The sequence below is a fragment of the Cavia porcellus genome, unplaced genomic scaffold (genome assembly GCF_034190915.1).
Source record: "Cavia porcellus strain 051 isolate PalLab524CR breed Dunkin Hartley unplaced genomic scaffold, mCavPor4.1 scaffold_2, whole genome shotgun sequence".
Taxonomy (NCBI): Eukaryota; Metazoa; Chordata; class Mammalia; order Rodentia; family Caviidae; genus Cavia; species Cavia porcellus.
Genome location: NW_026947485.1, coordinates 9860849 through 9882522, shown reverse-complemented (window position 1 = coordinate 9882522; position 21674 = coordinate 9860849). Strand labels below are relative to the sequence as shown.

The following is a 21674-nucleotide window of genomic DNA, read 5'->3' as shown; positions in this document are numbered from 1 at the left end:
CAGCCCTGTCCCCGCTTGGACTAAAACAGAAATAAATGTCAATCCACTCCACACAGCCGTGAGGACGACTGTATTGATTTTCACGTACTGGGCTCATGGCTTTCTTTTTTCTCACTTGCTGGGCACCGTGGTTGGTACCAGGCCCTTGGTATAGCAATGTTACATTTTTAAAATATAAAAGACATGTTAAAATGAAATTTTAACAGCAGAGAGACGTTTTTACACACAGTAGAGAAAAAATGTTGTTAGAATCTGGACTGGACATTAAAAGCAAGAATGCTATTTTGAAGGAATGACTGCTTCCCTGAAAGGTAAAACCGTGCCGTTTATAATGCAGTATGGGAACACAGCTCAGACTCTTTACACCTTTTCTTTTCCTGAAAGGAGGCCTGTGGACCCTCATTGGGTGCACCAGCCTTGGACAATTTTGTGCGTATATTTGGCACAGAGCAGGCTGCAGCTGCTGATAGCAGCCTGACCGTAATCCACAGGCGCTAACAGCGAGGCTACCAGCGGTTCAGGGCAAGGTGAGGGTAAAGGCTGCAGAGAGACTGAATACTTGTCACCTCCATCTCAGCCCTTAATTAATTTCTCGGCACGGGCTCTGGATTTCAAAATACAAGTTTTTTGTTTCTCTCTTCCGGAACAGCAGTATTTATCCGGTTGTCGACTTCCTTCCGGCTAGATCTCCACCCTCACAGTGATCTTTGGCCTCGTAGGAAGTGTTTATTTCTAGTTAGAAACTTACTATCAGGGCTAATACTACACGAATCCCTGGAGTGCTTGTCTCCATGTATTCCTCCCATCCCTTCTAGGAGAGACTCCGCCAGGCCCTCTTTTTGTGATATTTGGCTTTCGAAAAGATTTTCCACTTTGCAGACTGCCGCGTTCCCCTCCTTCTGTTGCCCCTAAGGAGCACACAGCCTCCTGGGTCACCACACTCATGCGTCCTCCTGGCTGTGCCCACGTCCTTTGCCAGGTCAGGACTGCTGTGGGTGGGGCCCACGGCCACTCCGCTGCCTTTGACAGGAGGTTTCCCTGGAGATGTGACCCAGCAGGTTATTCAGGTCTCTGTGCTGTTGGGCCTGACCATGCTGACCATCATCACCAGGAGAAGGACACTCTGGGGCCTGCGGTTCCTCCAGGAAGAGACAGCGATGCGCCTCCCAGAGGGCTGGAGCCCAGATGCCCCCGCGCAGGCACAGACTCGGGGGGACACTGATGATGTCACTGAGAGCCACCGAGGGCATCTGCACAGCGACAACCAGCAGATGCACCACTTCTCACTCATCACCAGACTCCAGATTCTCCCCGTCTGCTCCACTGTTTTCTTTCCCACCCAATCGCGCTCTCCCTAGCCTCTAGGGGCCAAAAGGTGAGACATTCTGTGGCCCTGGCAGGGCAGAAGGAGAAGTAAGGGGGAAGACGGCAAATGCCCGCGGGGAGTTCCCGGGGAAGACAGCCAGCTCCCTCCTCACCATCCTGCTCTGGAACTCGCCCACTCCCGTCCCTGTCCCTCTCTTCTCCAGCCCTTCCTTCCCACCCTCAGTCCCTGCATTCTCACCAGCGACCTGCGCGACGTGGCCGGGCATCTAATCCAACCATTCCTAACAGTCACGGAACGCTAACCTTACACTAAGCCCGGAGCTCAGTGCTTTTGTTGGATTATGTCTTCAGCCCTCACCATGTGCTGCAGGATGGCCACATGATCTGCACTTCACCCCTGAAGAAGCGCAAGAGATGTCAAACAATCTGGTCAAGATCCACTGCTAGCCAGTGATGCCCCTGAGGCTGTGACCCAGGACTTGGATGTCACAGCCTGGGCCCCACTGCCCCTTCCTGTCCAGTCTTCTTTGTCCTATTTTATCCACTGTCACTCTTTCACTCTGTCATTCCTTTCCCCCTACCTGGGCAACTATTAATGAATATATTTTTATTTGAATATATTTTTCCACAGTTTTGATGGTTTGTATATATTAGCTTTCTTTACTTAAATAATATTTGTCATCTTACTCTCTTTTTTAACCACTAAGTAAAGAGCTTAAGATCCTCTGTGCTAGAGAATGCATAGAATACGTGAAGCAGGTTCAAAGGGATTACCAAGATACTAAGAAGTCTATCGAAGACTGGCATAACAGCTTGAAAGAAACTAAGGACAGACTATCTGAACTGGAGGGCAGACTTGTAATATGGGAGAATGAAATGAAAAACTTCTTAAAAATAACAAAGAAACAAACAGCAATAATACAAAGACAAGAAGATGATAAGAGGATCCATAACTTAAGGATTAAGAACATAAAAGAAGAAGTAGGGACACAAACAAGTGAACTACAAAAGCTACTCACAGAAATAATCCAGGAGAATTTTCCTAATTTAGCAAAAGGTAAAGACACTCAGATGTATGAGGCATACAGGACCCCAGCTACCTACAACCCAAACAGAGCAACACCCAGGCCTATAATAATAAAAATTCCAGAAATTCAATACAAGAACAGAATATTGAAAGCTGTCAATGACAAGAAACAGACCACTTACAAGGGAACACCCATCAGAATTACAGCAGATTTCTCTGCACAAACCATCAAATCACGAAGAGCGTGGGGGCAAATAATTCAAGCTTTGCAAGATAATAATCTCCAGCCAAGATTGAGATATCCTGCACAACTGTCCCTGGAAATTGATGGAAAAACAAGGTGCTTCCAGGATAAAGAGGAACTGGGGGAATTTGCAACCACCAATTCAACTCTACAGAGAGTTTTGCAGGATGTTCTAAAAAAAGAAAAATACAAAGAATCCAGAAATAGTGGCGGGGAGGCCACAATGAATGGAGCAGAGAACAAAATGAAGAAGACGAACTGATAGCCACTGACAGAAAAAGAGCTCAACAGAAATGAGGCAGAGAAGATTGGATGATAGGAACAGCTATTTTGGAGAAAATGACATCTTAATAGGTAATACTGATTTAGTATCATCTTGTTTTGAAGTCTCATCAAGCTTTTGTTCTTCTGTCTCCATTGGTCTAAATAGGTTGTATCTTACTGGATTTTATTATGTATGATAGTATAAGCAAAAACCTTTTAAAGACAAGGAGATTATACAGAAACCATTGTTCATTTTCTGTTAGTCGATTCTAAATACTCTGTAATGCTGTCAATCTCTTAAATGGTTCTACATTGTTTTGATATACTTAATGCTACAGTATACAAAGTTGTACTAAGGATTTCAAGGAAAGAGACAATATGGTAACTACTTTTAGGTCAGGATTATCTGGTGGTGAAACACTATTCTGCTTAAATGGTTATGTTTTGATCTGTACTGTTTCGCTGTTATGCCCTCTTTTATCTCAATCTCCACTCCATTATTTACTTTTTTATTTTTATCCTTTTAATTAAAGGAAAAAAATAGCAGGATATATTATAGTAACCCACTTTGACTTTCATTATCTCAATTTAAAGCCCTGTATTACTCTCACCATCTTATTTTTGACTGAGGTTCCCCTATTCTGTTTTGCTGGATAGTATCAGGTTCGAAAGTTTAGGCATCAGCTGTGAAGATAATGAGATTCATTATAACGCCCATTCTCGTTGACTTTTATCTACTTTTGAAGACCTACAATGTCTCCAATGCTTTGGTTTTGTCGGTTTTATTCTTTACTGTTTTGTTCAATCGTATTATAACTAATGATATAGGCAATTCTATTAGAGATAGCGGGAGGCATTATGGTAACCATTGTTGATCACCTTGTATTATGTTTTTACATTATCTATTATGTCCACCCTTTTGACTTGACCGATTCTGTTCTGTTATGTCACATTTGGCTCTACTCTCTTCCAAAAAAGTAATAAGAATCATGGGAGCAATGAAACCCAAAATGTGTAACAGTCATTGTACAAAAGAGAGGAAAAGAAAGTGCTCTAAACTATATAACTGCATGTATATTTAAGTGTATAAGATAGGAAATGATATCACAGAGTTTTATTGGATCATTGAACAGATCTGTTTGCAGTATCATTGTTGGAATGTCCACTTTACAAGCTTTAATTTTGTGACTTGAACAATTATTTCTAAGATGACAATATGTAATCCATTAACTAGTGATTTCCTACTGTTTATTTTTTTTCTGTAAATCTGTATAACTTGTACCCTTTCTCTGCTTTTTTCTTTTCTCCTTAAATAAAATTAAAAAAAAAAGATCCTCTGTGCTGTTTTCAATTAATTTGTTCATCTTAACTGCTGCATAATACTCTATGGTTTCTGCTTATCCCAATTCCTTATCTCCTTTGTAATGAGCAACAGTGAACATCAAGAATGACAAAGTCCTCACAGAACAGGGAATTCATCCACATTTATCCTCAGCAGGAGCAGACCTGGTAGGCCATAGGGAACGTTTTGTCAGGCGGACTAGAATGATCTTCAGTGGTCCGCACTCCTCCTGCATTCCAGGAAGGCACATTCATTGCTACGATCTTTTCTGAACTCAGCCAGCCTCCCAGGTGTTAGTTGATAGCTTGTTCTAATTTGCATTTCTCTAATTATGAATGACTTGATTTGTAACATTTCTTCATATGCTAGTTTTGCTTTTGAGTCTCCTCTTGTACAAATTGCCTTTATAATTTATGTTTGAATTTGTTTTTACTTTTCCTTATTGATTTGATGGAATCCTGGGCTTATTCTAGGTGGTTGCTGGCTTGAAATATTCTGAATAACTTCTCTGAATCTATTATCAGGACTTCGTTGTTTTCCTTGGCAGCCATTCTGTTTTGCTACAGCTCAGTTAATATAGTTTTGGTCTTATGGGTTGTACTTTAGGAGTTTTGTTTAAAAGTTCCTCTTCTCTCTCTAGTTCTCAAAGATTTTGTTTCACTTTTATGTCCATAACCTTTCTGGATTTACATTTCTGTTGCTTCCTCTTTGAATGTGATCACTACATTAACATTATTTGTGTAAAATCATGGGTGGAAATAAGCTTTCAAGGGCAGGTCCGAGAACTTTATCATTGTGTACAACTGCTTCTAAGAAAAACATGTGATATAAGTCCAACACATGCATTTATTTATTTCTTATTGAGACAGAGTCTTGCTGTAGTTCAGGGTGGCCTCGAACTCACTGTGTATCCCAGACTGGCCTCAAACTCCCAGCAGTCCTCCTGTCTCAGCCTCCCAAAGTGCTGGGATTACAGACATGTGCCACCACACTTGACACAACAGATTGATTTAGAAGGGAAATTTGGCTTGTTTTAGCATGTGAGGTTGCCTGGTTATGTGGGAATAAACAAAAACAAAAACAAACATGAAAAAACACCAATGCAATCACACTGATCTGGATGGCCACTGGCCTCAGTGCTGTCCCTTTGTGATCACTGTGTTGATCTGATCATAAACGAGGGCTGCTTCTACGGTGGCTCTCAGATCTGGGGTACCACACTGACTGGAATGTGCCAGTTGAAAGTAAGGAAGTCATTTACTGAAACCCACCTACGGTACAATACTCATCCCGAGCCCTGACGTACTCCAGGGCTCTCTGGTTGATTAGGATACATCAGGACCGGTCTTCCCTTAGGACAAAGGGGACACACTGATGTCAGGTGTTCATGGAGGGAGGCTGTGTGATGGGAACACTCTGTGCTTTCTTCTCAGCTTTGCGATAAACCTAAAACTACTCTAAAAATAGTTTATTAATTACGAATAAAAGATTCCAGAGCTGTTTCTTAGGCCTACCGAAGTAAAAATTTGCATTTTAAAGCAAGCATCCCAGGCAAATATTATGCTTTTAGAACTTTGGTAGCCACTACCTAAAAATTATAATTTGAGTAGCAGTAATGAGAAGGTGGCCTGGGATATCACCCAGTGGGCGTGAATTAGCTGATGAGGGAAGGACTTGCTTCAGTGTATCCTGAGAGACAGCCAGAGAGAAACAGGTTTTTCAATGTGGAAGAGTCCCCAAGATTTTTTTTTAACTTCTAATAAAAATTTTATTACTTATGTTTGTTTTATGTGCCTTTTATTGGCTACAGTTATAGTGAAGAAAATAAAGATGTGTTCTGGCCAAAAGCACAGAGGCCTTTTAGCCCAGTAGAGACTGAATTTTTATTGCCTTGTGGGTGAAATGGAGTGATCAGACCTCCTACGTTCAGGGGGTCCTCATCCTGACTGTTCCTCCTCCTGTGCAGAGTCTCCGCCCTAGGACACTTCTCATGACATTTTTAGGGACTGTATTTGTTCTTCTTCTGTCCTAGCAACACAGTGAAGGGATTCTTGCCAGGTATGAAAAGGGCAATGTGGCACGGAGTCCGTCTCCTCTGGGGAACACACGCTCTCCCTGAAGCTGAACTTCAGCCCTGCAGCTTAGCTCTGCAGATAGGAGATGCTGCACAGGAATGAAGGTTACAAAGGAATCACCTTTTAATCCCTCCCTCTTCAAGATTAGGGGTACATCTGGGAAGCTTATAAAACACAAAAGAAAACCTCCAGCCAAACAACAAACTCATTCTCATCAGTCTTAATTGTAAAATAACTATGAAGCAACCAAATGAAAAAACATCACATTTAAGCATGTGGAGAAAGCAGTGCCCAGGTTGCAGGGAGGCCTCGTTAAGACTGAGTGTCTCTGGGCACAAAGAGAAACGGCAGGGGAAGGCACTCGGGAACAGGGGCTCTGCAACCCCCGAATCTGGAGCCGCATAAATAAATGTTTGGGAAAGAAAATCAAAGCACTAAAAATAACAGCAGCTAATATGTGTCGGGCTGTGTGAGGGTTTTGATGCACTGAGTCTTTTTATTTCCACAAAACCTTGGAGGCAGGTTTTTTTTTCATGTCCCCAAAGATGAGGATGGGTAGGTCTGTCCAAGTTCACAGAGCTGTCAAGCGGCTCAAACCAGCTTCTGAAGGCTGGCAGAGACCTCTGCTTCTCCCAAAAAGCAACACCAGAACGGTAGCAGAGAGGCCACTGTGCAGACTGTTATTAAATGAAATGACTCTGTCATAAGCCACCTATTGATCTCTAGCTATAATAATTAGTACTAATGCATGGTCTGCATTTCCCCATCTCCACGGGGAGATGGCTGGGTGAGCCTGCTGGCCCTTGACCATGGCTGCACAAGTGACTGTCTATCTCTATCTGCTTGTGCTCACTGAATTAGATCTGTGGATGGGGAGGGTAGCATTGGAATAATTTTGAGAGCCTTTCAGGTGATTGTAAAGAACCAGGGTCTTTCTGCCCCTAAAAGTCCTCACTTTGTATCAGATCTCAACATTCCTTTAACTTGATCCCCAGTAGAGGTGGAGGAGAGTGTCTTAATCACTTTTCTTGCTGCCTAGATCAGATTCTCAGCGTCCCAAGTTAAAGGGCAGAAGGGTTTATTTAGCTCACAGTTTGCAGATGTTTCAGTGACAATTGGCTGGCTCCAAGGCAGGGTGGCACAAGGCAGAGGAGCAACAGTTCATGGTGGCAGAGACAGTAAGAACAAGAGAGAGTACGAGATAAGCACTTTCTGTCCCTTATACTGCATACAGGCTACCTGCCCTAGGGCAGGTGTAGGTACTTACACCCTGAATCCCAGTATTGGGCTATGATCAGCTCAACTCAGCCACCTCCAAAAAGCCTGGCTCCCATGACTGCATGAGGCTTTGAGGGGACATCTAGACACAAACCATACCAAAAGGGTGGGCTTTACCTCCTTACATCTGAAAGGGTATTCAGCCCATCATAGAGATTTCTCCTCAGGGTGACCAAAGAAAGTACAGCTGTTCATGCTTTTAGAAGATTTTCCTGCAAAGGGGAAAAAGAGCTTCATTTGCTTCCATGTTCTAATCTAATAGCATCTTTGGGTCCTGCTAATGAAGTTCAGGAAGGATTATCAACTGCATCTCTTGCTGGACGGTAAGAATGCCATTCATTTTCTATGTTGCCAACTTCTGGTAAGGAACAATCAGGTCAGCAGATGAGGTGGCTTCTGCTTGTCACCTTTCTTGGGGCAAAGAGTTTCTTTGGAGAAGCTTCTCTCTTCTAAGGGTCCTGGCCAGGGCTCTGATTTCAGCAGGTACTGTGGCCTCCCCTGGTAGTGCTCTCCAATGACCCCGTTCTCTAGTGGCTCTGTTGGAACATGTGTTGAGGTGACACAAGGCAGCTGTTTTTTCCCCTGGCCCCTGGCTGGAGTCTGCTTCCAGATCTCTTGACAATGCCATCATTCTCACTTCTGTGGGCTTTGACAGCCCATCAACATGCAGACAAATTGTCCAGCCTCCTGATTATTCCAGGCACATCACCAAAGGTGACATGGTCACGTTAAGTTAGGGACAGGATACCGAGTTAGGTCAAACTAATTTTTCTTTCCATCAAACATGAGGCCTTTTTTATATGTACGGTAGGACAGGAAGAAATATTCCAGCAATGCATAAATATAGCACCTGCCAAGAATGTGCTGCCCGCTGTCTGTAAAGGCAGGGTCAGGAGTGATCATGTCAGCAGTTACAAGGGATTTTCTCCAAAGAAGTTTCTTGAGTTTCAGGTTTAAGTAGGCTGCTCTGAAATTAATGCTTTAAACAAGAAGACTGTCCACCTCTCCCATCCTACTCATTCTTATTCCACAGCACATTTATTGTATTTTTCATTTATTCATAGTTTAGTCTCCTCTGTTTTGTGTAGTACTAATCGACTCACTGATGTTTTTCTGCAAGCTGATTTTTCTAAAGCCTCCCAACAGATGAAATCTTCTATGTCCAATTGTCCTTGGGCAGCAGTCTCTGCTTATTATAATGTCATTTTTCACTGGTGCTAGAATAAGTCAGCTGTCAGGGACAGGTGTTCACTCACTTAGCACAGAGATGGCACCAACAAGGTGCCCTCGTGAAGCTGCAGGTGTCAGAGAAGGATGGGATGTCAGCAATATAGCCTGGTACCTAAATACTAAATGTCCTCCTCAAAGATGCTCAGGAAGACCCTGTTCTGATTGTTTTTGAACACTCGTGGCATGGACATGGCATACATGGGACATAATAGAAATGTTATGGTAGTTCGACTGAATATCATAGTTTTGTCTGTTTCTTGGCACACAATAAATGCATAATACATTTTGGTGGCTTTTGAAATAAGGTATGCAGAGGTGAGGTGACTAACTTAAGGAGGCAGAGTTGCAGGATATCATTCCAATATGCCATTCCCAGATTCTTTAAATGTATGCATCTATGGTAGGTAAAGTGCCCATTTATTTCCTTTGCAGTAAATAAGATAAGGAACAAAATGCTTGTTGTACAGAAGAAATTTTTAATGGTCTAAATGAACTGTTTATACAATGTTTTCATTAAATTGATTTTAAAAAATAATGAAAAGTAAAATTTATTGACCACTTACTTTATATGACCTATGACCTAGGAACTGTGACATGGGAGACTGCACATAAATAAAACATCCTCCTTGCTCTCTAGGACTCTAATAGTAAAATGGAAAATTTTCAGTTTTTTTTTTTTTGGCAGTGAGAGGAGCCATGTTTTGTGAAACATACTAAGGATAACATCTTTCTTTTTGTCTTTTTGGTACATGATCTTTGTTATGCAGTTCAAGCTGGCCTTGAGCTCACTTCTGTAGCCCAGGCTGGCCTGGAACTCACAGCAATCCTCCTGCCTCAGCCTCCTGAGTGCTGGGATTACAGGTGTGCTTCACCCTGCTCAGCAAGATGATGCATTTCTTCAAAGAGCCTGAACATTTATTTATCTCAGCATTGTTTTGCTTAACTCTATGTTCTTAGCCACTCTGTGCATGAAAGAACTAGGTGTCCCCTTCCAGGGGTAACTGAAAGGACAGGATCCATTTTCATTGTATTCTTGAAACCCAAATGGAACTTGTAAACAGGTAGCAAGAATGAAAATACCCAAAAAAAAAAAAAAAAAAAAAAGAAAAAAAAAGGGACTGGGGGTTTAGCTCAGTGGCATAAGCACCTGCCTTGTAAGCAGGCAGTCGTGAGTTCGATCCCTGGTACCGATAAAAAAAAAAATGAAAAAAGACCAAAAAAAAAAAAAAAAAAAAGAATGAAAATACATGCTATCAAAAATTTTTATGTGTATTAAAGAAGAAATTTAAGTAGAGACACTGAGGCTCTGGGAAATTTGACCAGAATTAAACCCAGGAAGACTAATATTTCACTTCATGCTTGTTCTTCTCTGCATAGGACAGATGGAAAAAACAGTGCCCAGGATGTTTGACAGAAGCTTGCAGGGAAAACAAACTTGATCAAACAGCAAGAAAATAAACTCAGAAGTCAGGCATGATGGTGCATGTCTGGAATGTCAGCTCTCAGGGAGTCTGAGTAAGGAGGATTGCAAGACTGAGCCCAGCCAGAGATACTGGGGATGTGGTGCAGTGCAAAGTCCCTGGGTTCAATTCCCAGTGCTGCAAAACAAAACAACAAAACCAGCTCATATAAAAGAGACAATACCTTAGGAGGTGTATTTGTGATCTTGAACTTTAAATATTTTGTATATGGAAAGGCCAGAAACAGATTTGTCCTAAAATAAAAATTTACCTCATTTTTTTTTTTTTTTTTTTGAGTCAGGGTCTTGCCAAGTAGAGTAGTTCAGGCTGGCCTTGAACTCACAGCAATTCTGCTTCAGCCTCCTGAGTACTGGGATTACAGGTGTGTGCCACCACACCCAGCAAGTTTACTTTAATGAATGAGTTTGTATTACACATTAAAATCAAGATGGAAAAGTCAGAAAGGGAAAACTGTGAACTAACTTCACATATGAAGATAGCTACCAAAGCTATGCAGAGCTTTTCTGTCTTAGAAAAATGACTGACATTTACTGGTAAGTCTAAATTTTGTATATTATGACTTTGTTGTACAAAGTTTCACTTCCTTTTTGTTGAACATGCCCTCTTCCTTTCTTCTAGCTGGTTTGATATTTATCTAGAGAGCTTTGATTTTTGCAGTCTTTATTTCAGGGACTGGAGAATCACTGTGAATGATGGGAGCTGAATTACTGTGGTTACAGAAGTAGAGTAGATAGTGATGGGGCTCAAAACAGCTATTCAAAGGCAGTTCTGATTTTCCCCTTAGATCCCTAACCTACTGACTGGAAGTCAACTAATTGGGGGAGGCTGAGAACAAAAATCTCTATTTTTAGGGTACAGCTGGAGAATGGATACTGGTCAAAGGAGAGAGCTTTCTTTTTTATGCACAGTACATTAATGATCCAAAACACAGAATTTTTTTGAAAGGATTACAGTCCACTTCTCAAATTTAGATGTTCTCCAAGTTACCTATGGGGTGGAAGGTAAATTGGAGGAGACGATATCCAGTAACACACTGATAAGCGGCTCCTGTAAAGCTCTCTTCCTCCGCCCACACCTTTGAATATGCATCGCCCTCTTCCCACCAGTGGCTCTTCCCTAGTTCTTTGAGTGACTAGTGGACAGTACTGCCAGCTGTATGCTCAAAAAGCTGCAAAAACCACGCCGTTAGATATGTGACTCCAATCACTAGCAATACTGTAACTGTTTCTAGATAAGCCAAGAGCTTACAATGGAAGGGGAATAGCAATGGATGAACGTTACAAGGAGGTATATTAAAAGTTAACCAAAACAAATGTGCTCTAAACTTAAAATCTGTACACCCACAGAATAACCTTTTTATGAGACGGAGATTGAAAAGGTTCATTCATCCATGCAAAAATTCTCTCATTCAACACAGTTATTGAGTACCTACACACGCTGGGCATCATCTATGTACTGGGGATACAACAATAAGCAACAATAACAAAACCCACACTGATCTCTGCCCTTGTCCTTCGTGAGAGGTTGGAGAACTAATAAGAAAAAGAGGTGGAATACACGGTGTGTTCCTTACAGAGAAGGGGATGTTTGGCGGAACCCAAGAGAGGGAGGGAGTCATGTGATTTCAGTAACACAGTTTCGGGCACAGGGAACAGCAAGTGCAAAGGCCTTGCAATGGGACTGTCCCTAGTGTCCCCGAGGAATGAGGAAGCCTGGACATCTGGGGCAAAAACTGAGAGGTGGTCCAAGTGGCAGAGATGGAAGCAGATTTCCATGGCCTCATAGATCGTGGTGAGTGACTTTGAGATCATCTGAAGCCGTTGGGAGTACTGAGATGAAGGGCGTGATTTGGTTTACCTTGCTACAAGATCACACTGGTTCCTCTGTTGAGAAGGGTCCAAGCGTGAACGAGTGAAAATATGCAGGAGTCTCTTGGAATAATGTCAGGGAGAAGAATGATGGCCTGAACCAAGATGGCAGCAATAACAGTGATGAGAAGGGGAAAGTTCTGGATATGTTCTGAAATAGAGCCGACAAGATGATGACGATGATGATGATGATTTTTGGTGATCAGATGGAAGTTGTGTGAGCAGGAGGGGCCTGAATGATTCAAATTTTGTCTGAGCAGTTGGAGGGATAAGTTGACATTACAACAGATGAGTGAGAATGTCGCAGGAGGTTTTGGAGAAACATCAGGAGCACAGTTTGAAAGTGGTAAGTTTGAGATGTTAATTGTATGCTCAAGTAAGCTGTTCGGTATATGAGCTGAGACTTCCCTGGAGAGGCGGGAAGTGGTTAAACTTGGAGCAATCAGGGTGCAGGGTAAAATCCTGGCACCAAATGAGACAACCAGGCAGTGAATGCTGACAGAATGATCCTCCAGTTAAAGATGGAAGGATGGGGGAAATGAGCAAAGGAACTGAGCAGGAAGAGCCCCAGAGAAGCAGAAGGAGAATCAGGTAAGTTCAGCGAGGGGAAGCCAACAGGAGAAAGCTTTAAGACGGGCCAGTAGTCCACTGTGAAAGCCTGCAGGGAGGTCAAATAAACATTGAAAACTGACCATGAATTTAGCATTTAGGAGACTGAGATGACCTTGATAGGGCAGGATCTATGAAATGCTGGTGAATGCAACGAGCTCATCAAACAGTTGGGGAGAGGAACTAGAAAAAGCAAGGATGTGAGACAGCTCTATGAGGACTTGTGAGATTTTCTCCAACTCTCAGAGTAACTTGAGCCCTTCTGAAAAGGAGCCAGGCTACAAGCAGGTTCTTTTTTGGAGGCTTATTCAGAGATGAAGCTTTGAAGACCATGTGAACTCTGTTCAATGCAAATCCCATTGGGAAGCAGATTCCCTATGTCTTATTAAAGTTTTAATTCAAAGTACTTGAAGATTTTTCTCCCTAGGCTTCCAGATAGTCACTGAGTTTTTATAAAATTTCATAGCTAACTAAGATCATGAAGCTTAAAGTCTATTACAAAATATATTAAACTTTTGATTAAATAACATTATATAAAAGCTATTAAATAAAAATGAAACTACATCCTATTTGTGCAGGGCTGACTGGTCAGACTGAAACCAGTAAAATCAGCATCTCTTAAGAACTGATCACATGGAGTGGTGGCACACACCTGTCATCCCAGTGTTCTGAGAGGCTGAGGCATGAGGACTGCAAGTTTGAGCCCAAGCTGAACAATTTAGTAACTTGGTGAAATCTTATCTCAAAATTTAAAAATTAAAAAAGTTCAGCATGAAGGTCCTGTATGCAATCCTTAGTACACTCTACTAGAAAAAGACAAGGACTAATTACACAGGGTTTTGTAAGAGAAAGAACTTGAAATTTTAAGTAAAATGATTTGTGTCTGAATCCAAATCTTTGCCTTGCTAGCTATGAAACTGCAGACAATTTTAACTTTTTAATAATTAATTAGAAAATGACTAATTTTTCTTTACCTTAGTTTCTGATGTGCAGACATATGACAATGATTATTTCTGAGTGTTATTGCAAAGATCAGATACAACTTTATATGAGAAAATGCTTAGTGATAGTCCATAAGGATATTATTGATTAGAAAACGTTTCCCTTCATATGCTTTTGTTGGACTCTCCTTACCCCCGTGGAGAGGACAGGACTGGGCGTTGTTACTGCCACACTGCAAGAGTGAAGCTCAGATTCTAAGATGTTAAGGAGTTGGTGGTCCACAGTCAGAGGACTGATACCTACTGAGGTTGAGACCAGTAATAAGTGTCCTGCTCTGATCTGGACTCTGTCCACTATCATTTGTCCACGTGGGCACCAGATGGTATCAGTGCAGAACACTGTTAGGCAAAGAGGCTCCACTTCTGTGAACCAGAGTTTCTAACCTGATTCATTCCACTCTTGATGGCGTGAGTGAATGGGCTTCTGACAGTACACATCACATACATCTGAGGCAGAAACTTTGTCTGAAGTTGCCTAGAACCTCTTCCTCTGACTTTATAATGTCTTCCTCTGCTGCATGCAAATAAGCATCTAAAATAGTAATGTGTTCATACTCTGGGCTCAAGAACTCTTACTGTCTGTTATGGTTTGTGTTTGGATGGCTCCCCCAGGCCTCATGCAGTTATGGACATGGCTGAATCCAGTGTTCGTGATTGGTTCATTATCTAGTACTAGGATTGGTGGTGTGAGTGCTATGCCCATCCAGGGGCAGAGCTGACATATAGTGTAAGGGCAGGAAGAAGGCATGCCTTTCTCTTTTGTGGTTCACTCTTGCACTTTTGCTATGGCCATGAATGGCAGCCCTGCCATGCCACCCTGCCTTGGAGTCAGCTGAAATCTACAAAATTGTAAGAAATAAAACTTTCTTTCCCTAATTTAGTGCATCAGGTATTTTGTCTCAACAAAAGAAAAGTAACTAAGACCCTGCCCTCTGATATTCTTTAACACAGTTTCTGCTGGCTTGAGCCACCAGTGGTCCATGTATGACTGTCCTGTGCCACCCCTGGTATAATCATGGTAGGACCATAAGTGGTTGGGAATGGTTAGATGTATGAATTACAGCTCTGCTGCAAACATGTCAAAGGATGCATCTGAAGATGTGTGTGAACTGTAATATTGTGGAGCTGGAAATAATGACAGATGCCATTTGCACAAGGCTTGCACTTTGCAGACCAGGAAACTTAATTCTGGAATTAAGAAGTTGATCCCGGCTGGTGTCAAGGACGGTACTAGCATAGGGTAGTTTGAAGCCAAGTGCACGTCCTTTCCCAGTGACCACATTGCTACTCTCCATGTGGCTGGGCATGATGTGATCCCTAAAATCACAGCTGTGAAGGATTTCCTAATTAGTTCAGTAAAAGGAATTTATTCTAACTTCCCCTATTATGGCACTACAAAGTGCTTAAACCACTTAATAAATAAATGGTAGCTTAAGTCACCTCTTGATAGATCATCATGTTTTTTCATTTGCCGTTTCAGGGCTAATGGACAAAAGTGACTTTAAAACTGCTCATGAGAGGACCCAATTATCTGATAAGAAACTCCAAAGACCATACGCCCGAGTGTAGAAACAGACCTCTTTATAAATGATGTCTGACAAGGAAAAAAGAGATTTGTGGCATAGGAGCTCTGGAAAATGTAATTATTTATCCTTTCACAATTAATAAAAGAAATTGAAATTGAAGCTTTCCTTTCAATCTCTTTTTATCTGGATGAAACTTTAATTTTACATAATTAAATTGACTTCACAGTTCAGTGTGTTAAAATATGCAATTAAACGGCATATCAAGGTTAAATGCCTACTGTTGTCGGCTCATTTAGAAATCATGCTGCTCAACTTCTAAACAAGAAGGAGCACCTGCCTGTCCCTATTGTCACCAAAGCCAGGGATGGCACATAACCTGCAGGGCTGGTCCCTCCAGTTTAGAGAAAGCAGTTGAGGTGTATTCTTTTTTTTCCATCTTTTTGTATGTGCTGACTCCTGCATAAGTGAATTTAAACTTCTCTTTGTTTTTCACTAGGGTTTTTTTTTTGTGGCATAAAACATATTTTGTCACTTTAATGGTGCTCCTCAGATGACTACTTTAAAGTTTTATAGAGGTTTCCTCTCTAACACTTGCACCTTCAAAGTTGTTACTTTCCATCTGAAATGTTGTTAAAATTCTTTTATTTCAAATTTTCCATTTCACAGTGTATGATACATTTCAGCTGAAGCTTCTTTCAAATGATCTTCGCATTTTGGGGGAAGGAGATAAGTTACAAAACACCGGGGGAGCATTACAGGGAGTTGTGGGAATGGAATTGGGTGAGTCCACTGGAAATGTCTGCAGAAGTGGAGATTTTCACCTGTGTACTTCCGCCTTGCTTTCTCTGAATAACACCTTTCTGATGATTAATTTATGGCTCAATAGAATCTCATATTCTCTTTCATCTCAAGGCTGTGAGTGGAGCATAGTTTAACATTTAGAACTAGTTCCTTCCTTTCTCTGATGTATTCTAGAATTCATGTAACTGATTGTGTTTTAGGGTAGTTGCTTAGAAGGCTTATGGATCTAAGCAAGGTCTTTGCCATGATGTTTCACAGAAAAAACATGAATGTAATGGAGGTTCATCTTCCAGATGAATGGGGGAGGTGTGTTTCTGGATTAACTACAATGGCCAAAAAAGAAGATACAACCATGGCATGAAATTGATCTCTCTTGGATATGGTGGTGCACACCTGCAATCCCAGCACTTGGGAAGCTAAGGCCGGAGGATCATCACAAGTTCAAGACCAGCCTGGGCTACAAAGTGAGCTCAAGGCCAGCCTGAACTGCATAGTGAAACCGTGTTATTTATTTAAAAAAAAAAAAAAAAAGAAAAGAAAAGAAATAGAAAGAAAAAAATTGATCTCTTAGGGTAAACCTCAGATTAGGGGCCACAACTGCAGGCTTATTCTCTCTAATGCTCCTGCTAATAGGCTGTAGGTTGATTGGTGGACTGTAAAACTGGAAGAAAAATGTAGAAAGCATTGCAGTGTGTGTGTAGTGATGTAATCAGTTTAGGAATGTATGAATGCCTTACTCTTTTGAGTTCAGCCTTGAGATACAACATTTCCTGCTTCTATGGCCTGAGAAGGCATCATCAGGATGATGAATTCATTTACCTTTCTGAGCTAGACTTGGATTTGTCTCTGCTTCTTCACATTGTCCAGAAACCAAAATGAGGTCTTGGCTACCAAAGAACATCTTGATAGTTTTATCAGAAAAAAATTCATAGAGAAAAGAATATCTTAATAAGTAAAACACTGGCTTAGTTAAATTAATGAAAACTGTAAAAGCATCCATTTAAACATAATCAATTTCACAATTACCAATTATTCTAATCTTTTGGTTAAACCCAATCTCTCTTTCCTTAGAGTATAGGAAAGACTTACTTTTGATTAGTGCATGTAGACATTTAAAAGTCATTAAACTAATATTTAGTGAAACTATGTTCATACATAACCATATGAAAACACTGGTCTTAAATACTCTGACTTTGGAAATTTTGATATTGAGCAAATGTTGAAACATTTGTAACAATCTGCAAACAAAAATAGTATCAAACAATAGAGGCTAATTTGAACAACAGAAAAGCCTATATGGTTTCTCAAAAGCATGCAGGCTTGGTTACATTTTCTGCTCGGCCTACTGTTCCTGGTGTGATTTATACCACGTAGTCTGCCATGCCTGCATAACAGAGCTGTTCACATCTTTTTAGAGTCTCAGGTTACAATCTTCAGATTGAGAAATAAACCTGCAGTGTGACTGAAAGTTTTCACCAGGGTAGTGTCATGTTTTCTGGTGCTTTATTGGACCTACCCGGTCTGACACAGATGACCTGATACTGATTTTAGTCTTCAGGATTTTACTCTTCAGGACAAGATGGCAAAAACAACGGTGATGGATGCAGATGGACACAATGATGGACACAGAAGAATTACACACAGGTGATCCCTGAATGTTTCCCATAAACACTTCTATCAGGATGTTTAATGGGGCCCATTGTAGATGGAAGGGATCAGATATCAACATTCCACGGAATCACCCAAGAGAAAAAAGGTCATTTTAGAAAACAATTATTATCCTATAATCCTGGCCACACCTTTCTGAAGCATGAATTCCAGAGAACTGGCATTTATATACGTGAGTAAAAAATTTCCTGGCTTTATTTTTGTCTTCCTTTTTCTGAAAAAAAAAATTTTTTTTTTTCTATTTGTGATCAAATGGTGGTTGGGAAGTCAAAGGTTCTCAATGTAACTTCAAGCTTTACAGGGAGGGGGCTGGGGATTTAGCTCAGCGGCATAAGCGCCAGCCTTGCAAGCACACAGTCATGAACTCAATCCCTGGTACCGATAAAAAAAACTTTACAGGGAGGAGATAGAGTCTGGTCTACTAGGAGGTGGTGGTGGAAGTCAAGCACGTGAAGAACCAAGTAGTCTTTTCTTTATTCTTTCAGGATAGGTAGCTTGTTCTAATTTTGAGCATCCTTACCCTTTAACTTCAAGTGAGCTTCTAGAGACCTGTGTGCACCCAACAAGCCACAGAGAGAACAGCGAAGAGCAGCAGATTCAGGAGCACAAGTCAAAGGAACGAAGGTACAACATCAGTAGTAGCGTCACCGTCTTTGTCTTTTGGTCTACGAGGGGCAGCTCTGAGAGGGAGGCAGTTTTGTTTTAAGAAAGTTTTAGCACTATTCCCTGTGAGTCATTTTTGAATTGAGAATAGGCCTGAGTACCACGTGTTCTATCAGTCAGGGGGCCGGGGTTGGGGACCAGTGATTTCCTAGACGGTCCTCTTTTCTCTGGTTTACAGTGACGGTCTAGATGCGAAGCTGGCATCCAGGCTCGTGCTGGAGGCCTGTTAAAACAGTGGAGCGTTTTTGAAATTGGCAATTTCTTGAAATAATAAATGAAATTTCATAATTCAAGGATAAGTTGAGTTCCCAAGGAGGAACAACATTTAGAAGAAGCCGTTCAACTGAAGATGCTAAAGGTAGGTCGCATGTGCCCCCAGGACTGGCCACTGAACGTAAGATCTCACACCTGAGACTCACCACCCGGCCACACCCCGCCCTTTGTGTATTTCATTTTGAAACAGGGTTCGCTCAGTTGCTCAGGCTGACCTCAAACCTCAAACTTGCTATCTTTCTGCCTCATTCTCTTGAGAAGTTCAAAGTATTAAAGTTAAGGATAACACCAAGAGGAAACAGTTATAAAATCCACATCCATAATGCAATCCTGACACATTAAAGTTCTACCCCAAGAAATTAAATATGTAAAGAAAATGAAAAGACGTTTCTTGATAAATGACTCGCACCTCTTACAGACCCCCTGTCATATGTTTACACATCATGCACCGGTCAAGATCCTGTTTTCTCTACTACTTTCATTGTGTTTCGGTGGGTGATTTCCTTTTGAAAAGAAATCTGAGGACCTTTGATTACCCAGATAATGCATTTAAAATTCAGCTAATTCCACCAACACTGCAAATTCTATTTGGGACCAGGATCACCGTCTCTCTTAGAGAAGATGAGTTTGAATTCAAATAAAGTAATTACGATGACTTTAGAGATTTCCCAGGCATGTTGTTTCATCCTAGAAAATAGCTGAATACATTGAAGGGAAACCTTTCCTTTTAAAGAAACAGCTCTCCCTGCAATGTTTGCATCATAGTCATTAACTGCCGAGGTCAAATCTGAAATCAGAAAAAGAGGAAAGAAGAAACTGGAACGAAACGCATTTACGTAATAAAAATGGACAGAAGAAGCCACAGAAAGATAAGTGCCTTCAGGTGATAAGCAGGAGAGACAGGTACTTTAACAGCGCACAGCTCTTGCATTGAGTCGGGGAAGTCTGGGAGTTAAAAGACAGTATGAAAAGACAGTAAATGGGCCCACAGGAGGGAAAGCTGAGAGCACCATGTCTGTGCTTGAGGCATCTGCTTATAGTTCCCCAAAGCAGTCTTACCTTTGTTTTCTGCCTTCAGTTCCTCTGCCATCAAGCTGTCTTGTCGGTTTCCAAGCACGAATGCTAGAAACGAGAGGATCAGGGCATCCAAAATTCCAATAATAGCCAAGATGTATGCCCAGCGGACCGAACAAGCCCCGAGAGTGTACTTGTCTGTCTTTTCTCCGCACATCCGTTTGACTTCATCCGAATCCCAGCCATCAGGGAAAATCATGCAACCGAGCACAAGGCAGGCAGCTTGGGGGGAGAGAGGAAAACAAAAGAAGAAAAAGCAGTTAACACGTTTTATTTTAGCAAGATTTTCTACTGTTTTGTCAATCGTTGTTTCAGTTTTTTTCTTGTTTTAGAGAGTAGCAGATCTCACCACTGTTTTCCTGGTTAACTTAAAAACAACCCAGCACTTGCACTAAAAAGACTCTGGGAATATACTTTAGAGTAAGCTCACGCATCCTGAGAGAGATTAAGGCAGATTGATCTAGGAGAAAATCTTCAGAAATTGAATTTTTGTGTGCATTTATGGGAAGGCTTCCATTGCAAACCGGCCTTAAGGAATCATAAGACCGCAGCATGACAATTCAAGGCCGGCTTTGAAGAGCTACCACAGCACCAGATAAGGGATTAGGATAACAGGGAAAACAACAGAGTGCATACTGACTTTGAATCACTGTGAAAAACAATTTTACATTGTGATCCCCCCACCTCTGACATACAGAAAAGTTTTTTGAAACTATCTTTGCCCTGTGCAATGCAGGCTGATTATTTCTACTCTAGTTGCCATTCTGTTTCATTTTTTAAAAGACCGAAAAATATTGCAACACACAGCAGCCTCACAAGCTTTTATAGAAATTAAGAAATTCAGAAAAATATTTATGTTCTATTTCCCAAGTAACGCTATGGGATCAGATGGCTGCTTTTTATAGCACCATGGTACTTGGAACATTAAGGAAAATAAGTGGGTATTGTTGCCACTTTTTATATTTAATTATTGAATTATTTAGGGGGTATAATCATATTTTTAGGTTAAGTAGAGATTTCTGGTTAGGTGGTTACTCATCCATTCGCTCATTCATCTAAAAACAATTTTGGGTCATCTCCAGGAACTGTTCTTGGACCTAAGGATACAGTGGTCATGAACAGGTACAAGGTTTATATCATTATATAGCTTATGTTTTATCTGGAAGAGAAGCAAAAAAGATGCATTAGCATACAAATAAAATGGTTTTAATTCATAATCAGTACTAAGTAGGAAAGAAACTAGGCTCAGATAAAAATAAAGGTGGTCAGGGAAAGGCTCTGGAAGGGATATAATTTAAGTCGAGGTCAAAAATAGACAAACACTCAGCTGTCTGAGACTGGCAGGGGTTAGGGGAGAGTCCCAGGGAGCAGCATGTGCAAAAGTCCTGAGGTTGGAAGGAGGCTTGCAGTATATAAGGAGCAATATGGAGACTGGTCATTGGGTTTTGGAGGAAGCTATTATATTTAGGTTGAAGGGCAGGTAAAACTACGTATCATAGCTGGCTGTTATTTCTAGGGTGCGTAACTTAGGAAGACTATGATGCCATAACCAAGGGAGAGATCTGTGATGACTAGGATCAAACAGTTCCTGAGGCTGGTCAGAGGGGTTACCGTATGACTGATGTGTCACTGAAATTTACCAAGCAAGACAGAAATGGATGCCTTCTTTCCTTTTCCAAAACAGCACACGAAGCAGACATAGACCAAGAGGGCAGACAAGCAGGAAGGCCACCCGAGAACGCTGCTGCAGTGTTCCACGTTCTCCTACAGGCATGACCTAACCCTCCGAGCCCTACGACTCCTTCCTCTCCTTGCCTGTGCTCCTCACATGAGGCCACGCTCTGACCCATCTGGGTGGAGTCTGCCTAGACGTGTCTTTTAATTTTTTTACTTTAAAGAGAAAAGAACTGAAAAATCAAGAAGC

General features: G+C 41.4%; 1 protein-coding gene across 3 annotated transcripts in view; it reads right to left on the bottom strand.

Annotated features, from left to right (window-relative positions):
• Nucleotides 1-21674, bottom strand: part of Lhfpl3 (LHFPL tetraspan subfamily member 3) — a 484961-nt gene that overhangs the window by 126896 nt on the left and 336391 nt on the right. For all 3 annotated transcript variants that reach the window (XM_063237839.1, XM_063237828.1, XM_063237820.1), the window contains exon 2: nucleotides 19736-19972. In XM_063237839.1, coding sequence (XP_063093909.1) covers nucleotides 19736-19972 — 237 coding nt within the window. The remainder of the gene's footprint in view (nucleotides 1-19735; nucleotides 19973-21674) is intronic.